The sequence below is a fragment of the Sinocyclocheilus grahami genome, unplaced genomic scaffold (assembly GCF_001515645.1).
Source record: "Sinocyclocheilus grahami isolate Dianchi unplaced genomic scaffold, SAMN03320097.WGS_v1.1 scaffold510.1, whole genome shotgun sequence".
Classification (NCBI taxonomy): Eukaryota; Metazoa; Chordata; class Actinopteri; order Cypriniformes; family Cyprinidae; genus Sinocyclocheilus; species Sinocyclocheilus grahami.
The window spans coordinates 61,579-69,730 of NW_015505689.1; the positions used below are offsets into that span (position 1 = coordinate 61,579).

Below are 8,152 nucleotides of genomic sequence, written 5' to 3' on the forward strand. Positions count from 1 at the left end.
AGGATTCATCAAATGATCTGTCTCCATTAAATATGATATCAGAATGATCAAGACATTATTAATAAAGATACAAATGTCACAGTAAGGGATTGAACAGAAAGTACAGGACAACATGTATTCTGCATGTTAACATATTATTTTATATAGTATCAGAATATCTGTATAATATTTTAACATGCAGTTCAGAAAAAAACTATGTAGACCGTGAAAGCATGAGATTTTAATTGGAATAAAGTGTGTGTGTGTGTGTGTGTGTGTGTGTGTGTGTCTGTGTGTTTTGTTCTTCAGGTCTGGAGTTAAACTGCAGTTTTGATCAGTCTGATCCCTGTTACACAGCTCTGGGACACAAACTCAATGTGACGATGGTGCTGGACGCTAGTGAATATAACCTGAAGATCATAAAGAGAATAAACAGCACACATGATGGTCCAGTTTGTAGAGTAAAGAATGACAGTATAAAGGAGAAAGAATGTGATCTTTATAACAGACCTGAAGTGACAATCATTAATGGGACTCTGATAATAAACCGTGTGATCAGAGCAGATTCAGGGAATTACAGATTAACACTCGAGAGCTCAGACGGCACAGAAACATCTAGAGATCTTCAAGTGATTGTTGAAGGTACAGAAACTCTCTCATCAGACTCATTACAATCTCATGTTCTCCAAAGATCTCACTCTCATGCAGATCAATCCGTTGAATCTCTGGGAAGGTTTTTATTCATGCAGCTCATTAAATATCTGGAAGAATTCAGTCAACAGCATCTGCACTTTTCATGTTCTAACTTGTATTTTCAAAATGAAATACCAACATGTTGCTTACTGTATACTGCATACCATTTTAAAATGACGTGTGAAAGCATTTCAAACAGTCATCTGCTGCATTGCTGTCACATGACTAACCTATGCTGTGTGTTTAATTTAGTGATTCCAGTTATCAGATAAAAACTGTGGTTAAGAAATGTCTTGATATTGACTCATAATGAGTCTAGAAAAAGGTCATGTGACTGTGATGTGTCCCTCCCTCCAGCTCCTATTGGCTCAGTGGAAGTGTCAATCATCTGCTCCTCCAGTGGGCTGATGAGGGTGTCCCTCGCTGTGAAGACGCTTGTGTTGATGAGAGCCAGAACACAGACGATCTGAAGCAGCATCGCACTCTTCTGCTGGACTTTAGAGAAACGATGCTCATCTTTGGACTGATGCTGCTGCTGCAGACTGCTGCATGTGAGTCACTTTCACATCAAACTCTTGCTATGATTCTGTTCATTCAGATCAATCTCTGAAATAAAAATATAAAGCTACATCAAGAGTCTGCAGTGATCTAGTTATAGAGTTTTCTGATGTTCAACAGTTTGTATTAGTAAAGTATTACAGAATGTGAGAGGAAGTGTTTTTCTATCTTCATGTTCATTGTGCTGAAAGTTTTAGTGTTTTGTAAACGTATATGTTTATTTTTATTTAACTTTTTTATATAAAGCAGGATTCATCAAATGATCTGTCTCCATTAAATATGATATCAGAATGATCAAGAGATTATTAATAAAGATACAAATGTCACAGTAAGGGATTGAACGGAAAGTACAGGACAAAATGTATTCTGCATGTTAACATTATTTTATATAGTATCAGAATATCTGTATAATATTTTAACAGTTTAGAAAAAAACAAAAACAATGCAGACCGTGAAAGCATGAGATTTTAATTGGAATAAAATTAACATTAAGATGAATGAGAGCATATAGACTAGCTGATGTTTCAGTGTTAAACAGACATTTTGAATTAAAATGTTTTATTTTAATAGTTATTTTGAATTACACAACAAACTATCCAGTAATCATGTTCAGTATCCATGCTTCAGATGAACCAAGATAAGATGTGGGAGATCAGATAAAGTGTCTGATATGTTTCTTCAGTTAAACTTGAATTCTGTGAGTGTTTGTTTAATTTGTGTTTGGTTTTAATTAATGATGTCTGTAGATTTTGGAAAATTTTTATTGTGTGTGTGTGTGTGTTTTGTTCTTCAGGTCTGGATCGGTTCTGCAGGTTTAATCAGTCTGATCCCTGTTACGCAGCTCTGGGACACAAACTCAATGTGACGATGGTGCAGGACACTAGTGAATATGACCTGAAGATCATAAAGAGAATAAACAACACAGCAGATGATCCAGTTTGTAGAGTAAAGAATGACAGGATGAGGACGAGTGAATGTGATCTTTATAATAACACAACTGAAGTGACCGTCATTAATGGGACTCTGATAATAAATCGTGTGATCAGAGCAGATTCAGGGAATTACAGATTAACACTCGATAGCTCAGACGGCACAGAAACATCTAGAGATCTTCAAGTGATTGTTGAAGGTACAGAAACTCTCTCATCAGACTCATTACAATCTCATGTTCTCCAAAGATCTCACTCTCACGCAGATGAATCAGTTGAATCTCTGTGAAGGTTTTAATGCATCTGCACTTTCCATGTGCTACGTCTATTCTTAGATTGAAATACCAGCACATTGCTCACTGTATGCTGCCTTCTGTTTAAAAAGATAACGTGAAAGCATTTTAAACAGTCATTTGCTACATTGTTGTCACATGACTAACCTATGCCGCGTGTTCAATTCAGTCCAGCTATTATTTCATATATACATTTTGTTATATATACAGAGTCATGTGACTGTGATGTGTCCCTCCCTCCAGCTCCTATTGGCTCAGTGGAAGTGTCAATCAACTGCTCCTCCAGTGGGGTGATGAGGGTGTCCTGCTCCTCTGAGGGGGATCCGCTCCTCTACAGCTGGACTCTGAATGGAGGTCCACTGATGGATGGAAACAGCAGCATTGATCTGGATGAGGGAACTGATGGAGACATCAGCTGCAGCGTGAAGAATCACGTCAGTCACGCACAGAACACCACTAGAGTCCAACCCTGTCCTGGTGAGATTTTAATACATGAATGTCCACACATTTGTTAACAACAGCAACAAGAGTGATGCAGAATCTCACAAAACCTGTCAAAAACATGTCAAAGTCATGTTGTACCTCCTAAGTTAGCAGTATCTCTGAAGCATATTTTGATGGAATGTGATGGTTTTAACTCCTCTAGGACTCTTTATAAAGGATTTTGAATAAATTAAGAACAGATTTAGGCTCGATTTAGATTTTTTTTTTAATGAAAAATAGACTTTAAAAACCTTTTTGTTTGTATTTGTTGTTTATGTATAGTTTATTTATTTATCTATTTACATTTTCTATTTTTGACTTGTTTCTCGGTCAGCTGTCACTGGCATGGCACTAAATTATAACCAGCAAACAAACATTTCACCCCAAAATCAAATTTCATATTGCATAAATAAAATGAGAACTATTTTACAAACTGTAGTTATTTACAGTTTTTTTTGTTTTGTTTTTTTTTGTAATTGAAATTATTTACAGCAATAATTGTTATTTGGTTGTTATTGATAAATTTTTACTTATAATATGTAATATGATCATTTAATCTGCATGATTTGAAGACAGACAGGTGTTTGTTTATCTGGATCCCTATTAGCTTCACAAAGTTTCCACAATTTCACTAATTGCATCACAAAACTATACATCTTAGCAATAGCAACACATAAAACATGCATCTACATATTTATAACCATATCTTCACATTTTCTTTAAAACATATATGTGCAATTACTCTTTTGTATATTTATGGGAACCATATTCCAAACAAGTCTTGCATCATTTTGTTTTTTGTTTTTTTTGTTGTGGACATGGTAAAAAGATTTGAGCGTTACTCACTTGACATGTTTTAAAATCATGTCTAAATCCCACATATACGAGCTTTTCAAAAAACAAAAAAAACAGGGTGTGTGATACTTGATTATCTTGTGAAAATATACCAACAGTCGTAAATGTAATTGAACCTTCACCAACAGCCATGATGACTTACTATGCACGTCACTAACATAAGCTTGAAAAAGCACTAACCTGGCTGCTCTGTTCTGAACCATCCCAAGTGTTTTTAGGTGTTTCTCAGATGCACTTGACCATACCATCGGGCAGTACTCAAGATGCCATAAAACTAATGACTGCACCACATCTATTAAAACTAAAGATGGATTAAATTCAGAACATTTCCTGGCCACCGCTATACCTTTTCCCATAGTGCTTACTAAATAATCTATATGTTCAAACCAGGAGAGCATATTGTCAAGTTTCACACCCAGCAGCTTAACAGTTGTTACCTGTTCCAATAGCATCCCATCAATAAATAAATTCAAGTCAGCAGCCTTAGTAATATTTTTATAGCTAAAATGATACATTTAGTTTTTCTATATTTAAATATGTACAATAAGTACTGCCGTTACAGTATGCATACTTTACAATTTCATCATATAATTACTTTATACATATTATGTTAATCATAATTATTATAGGTTTTTTTTCTTCTTCTTCTTTTTGCATTGTCATAATGAGCATTGAGGTTTTTTTTTGTTTGGATTTTCCTTATATATCAGAAATATGATTTGAGGGATATATACAGTCTAATGCCCATAAAGCATTATACAAAATATTACGTACTACTTACAGTTTTGCTTTTGATTTTGAACTGATATGTGACCTGACCATGTTTCATGAGATTCAGAGAAATAAATTCTCTCAACTGGCCAATTAATTATTCAAAATTATCAATGCAGTAATTTCTATTAATAGAGAAAGCAGATGATTCTGTGCTGATGTTTTATTTCAGGACCAACTACTGCAGCTGTGACCTCTAGTGTGACCTCTAGTGTGACCTCTAGTGTGACCTCTGCAGTGACCAGCAGCACACAAACATCAGAAAATGATACAAGTTTCTCATCAGCTGGTATAAATGTCACACCGAGCCCTGAAGCATTTCGATGGATGCGTGAGTGTTGAGATACAGGCTCTAGCTAATATGATTTTTGAACTAATTCACTGTGCTATTAACTGCCTGCATGTAGTTGTTACAGTTGTTTTTCTTGTTGCTGCTGCAGTTGGTGTGAATGAACATTTCGAAGCAGTTTTGGAATTTGATTTAAATGACCTTGGGTTTTTCTTCCATAGTTTTACTCTGTCTGATTGCTTTGGGCTGCGTTGCTCTGCTCCTGATTCTGGTGTTCATCACCGTATGTTACGTTTACAAGAAAAAAACGCTGAAGTCGACATCAGGTCAGTTCATTTAAAATCTGTAGTTCATATACTAACTGATGAAGATTAAAATGTAGTACTATTCAATGCAAGCTGCAATTACAGAGTCAAACACATGGGTTACTATGCCTTAAAATGCTGAGATTATATGATGTAGGTCCGGAAGTATTCGGACACTTGACTGAGTTCTTGTGCTTTTGCCTTTATACACCACTACAATGGATTTTAAATAAAACAATTAATATGTGATTGAAGTGCAGACGTTTAGCTTTATTTTAAGAGGTTCCACAAAAATATGACATTTACACTCCATTTTCAGGGGCTCAATAGTATTTGGACAATGTGACATGACCAAGTATAAGCACAATTTTAATACTTAGATGAAAATCCTTTGCAGTCAATGAGTGTAGCCCATGGACATCACCAAATTCTGAGTTTCCTCCCTGGAGATGCTTTGCCAGGTCTTCACTGCAGCCATCTTGAGTTGCTGCTTGTTTGTGGGTCTTTCTTCCGTCCGTCTGGTCTTCAGTAACTGAAAAGCATGCTCTATTGGATTGAGATCAGGCGACTGACTTGGCCATTACAGATTATTCCATTTCTTTGCCTTCAAAAAGTCTTTAGTTGCTTTCGCAGTATGTTTAGGGTCATTATCCATATGCACCGTAAAGCTGCATCCCATAAGCTTTGTAGCATTGGCTAAGTGTGAGCAGAGAGTATAGCCTTAAAGAGCTCAGAATTCATCCTGCTACTTCTGTCAGCAGTTACATGATCAATGATGAGCCTGTTCCATTGGCAGCCATACATGCCCATCACTGCTCCACCATGTTTGACACTTGATGTGGTGTGCTTTGGATTTTTCTTTCGCCATGCTTTTCTCTTCTCATCAGTTTGGTACAAGTTAATCTTGGTTTCATCAGTCCAAATAATCTTATTCCAGAACATGTGAGGCTTTTTTAGATGTTTTCTGTCAAAGTCTAATCTTGCTTTCCTGTTCTTGAATGTTACCAGTGGTTTGCACCTTCTTGTAAACCCCCTATATTTACATTCATGAAGGCGTCTCTTGATTGTAGATTTGGGCAATGATGTGCCTACCTCCTCCAGATTATTTTTAATTTCTGTTGATGTTATGAAGGGGTTTTTCTTCAGCAAGGAAAGGATTCTGTGATCATCCACTTTAGTTGTCTTCTGTGGTCTTCCAGGCCTTTTGATGTTGTTGAGCTCACCAGAGCTTGCTTTCTTCATAAGAATGTAGCCAACCGTTGATCTGGCCACACCTAAGGTTATTGCTATCTCTCTTAAAGGGGTCCTATTATGTTCTTTTACAAAGTCTTGATTTTGTTTTGGGGGTGTACTAGAACATGCTCTCATGCTTGGTGGTTCGAAAAAAACGCATTATTTTTCACAAAATTTACATTATTACACCTCTCTCCCCAATCTGGCACAAACAGCTCGATTAGTTTCGGGTATGATGAAGGCCCGCCTTCCGAAAAATGAAATGTGTTGTGATTGGTTTAGCTGTCCCAGTGCGTTGTGATTGGTGAACAGCTTAGATGGTGTTTCAGTACTGCCACTCCTCTTGTGTCAGGGTTCTGTCACTTCGGTCTAGTGTAATTCATAGTTTTGTGACAGAGCCCTGACACTCGCGTCATGTCATTGTTTTCATGTGAGCGTGCGGCTTCGAGTGTGCTCGAGCCGTGCGCTCTCGTCTGCGTGTACTGTTTCATGTTGGAGCGTGGTGTTCAGATCCCGGCACTCATGTCTTGAGTTTCGGTTTCGTGTCGGGGTCCGGACACTCGCGCTCCATGTTCTGTCTGTTGTGGGAGCGTGCGGTCTCGAGTTCGCTCGGCCGTGCGCTCTTCTGTCCACGTGTGTTGTGTTTTGTTTATCTTTTCTTGTTGTCTTGTGTGAACACGCGGCTTATGAGTTTTCTCATTAGCTGCGTGTTCGTGTCTTTTGTTCTAGCACATGGCTTTGTCTTTGATTCGGTGTGCCATGTGCTCATGTCAATTGTCTTGACCCCTCCCATCTTGTTACCTGATTATTAGTTAATTTGCCCCACATGTGGTCCCTCGTTACCCTCCTCATTTGCTCTCCATTTATTTTCCTTGGGTTTGCAGTCCTGCGTCAGTTCGTCTTCATCTCTCCCTGGATGTGTCGTGTCGTGTCCAGATCCTGCCTGGCCTTGCCTTGCCTTGCCAGCCTGTTTTTCCCCCACGGGGTAGTTTCTGTTGCTGTTTTGTTTATTTTTATTATCAATAAAAGCCCTTTCTGTGCAGTACTCAGTCCTCGCTCCATCCTCTACCCAAACCCTGACATCTTGCTCCGTCTTTCAACAAAAGTGTTTTGGCGAAACCGGCACTGTACTCCCTCATGTTGTGGACGCTATCCTCAGTAAAATGCGCAGCACACAATAGCAAATTGGGGTTATAATGCTCAGGAGCAGAGTTAAAAATAAATTGCAACCACTGTTTCCTGACATCATCCACTTTCGGAAGCCCAAACAAAGTCGTTTGGGCATGGGGGTGAACAAAACAGCGTTTCTTAAGACGGTCGCATACCGGACGAGAAGTACAGTGCAGTGTCGCATCACGCCACGTCTTTAAAATTCGAACACATTATTTTCTATGAGTGCACTCACACCGGTGGCGCCGTTCGGCATCTGTCCGCGGCGCCCAGCTACGTCGTGTTGTACTTGTTGTAAGAATTGTTCTAGACACGGCGCTGCGCTTCTCGTCCGGTATGCGACTGACTTTAGACATGCCGAAACTTGACGCTACAGCAGCTCTTCTGACATCACAACACCCGGAAACCAACACTGTAGTCAAAACGAGCCGTTCGTTGTAGTTCTTGAAAAGGGATTTTTTAAAAACTAAATATATCCCTTTGGAGTGGACTTTGAGATTTGTAACTTTGTAGATCTTTTTTATGCCCAAACATACACACTACACACTGACTAAAATTTAAAAAGTGAAAAAGCATAATAGGACCCCTTTAAGC

The 8,152-nt window shown here is 38.3% G+C and overlaps 1 protein-coding gene across 1 annotated transcript in view; it reads left to right on the forward strand.

Annotated features, from left to right (window-relative positions):
- Window positions 1–1,108: 1,108 nt before the first annotated feature.
- LOC107554679 (uncharacterized) overlaps window positions 1,109–8,152 on the forward strand; it is a 14,958-nt gene continuing 7,914 nt past the window's right edge. The window contains exons 1-5 of the mRNA XM_016237266.1: window positions 1,109–1,223; window positions 2,024–2,359; window positions 2,696–2,929; window positions 4,734–4,892; window positions 5,072–5,176. Of these exons, the coding sequence (XP_016092752.1) occupies window positions 1,181–1,223; window positions 2,024–2,359; window positions 2,696–2,929; window positions 4,734–4,892; window positions 5,072–5,176 (877 nt within the window). The 5' untranslated portion in view covers window positions 1,109–1,180. The remainder of the gene's footprint in view (window positions 1,224–2,023; window positions 2,360–2,695; window positions 2,930–4,733; window positions 4,893–5,071; window positions 5,177–8,152) is intronic.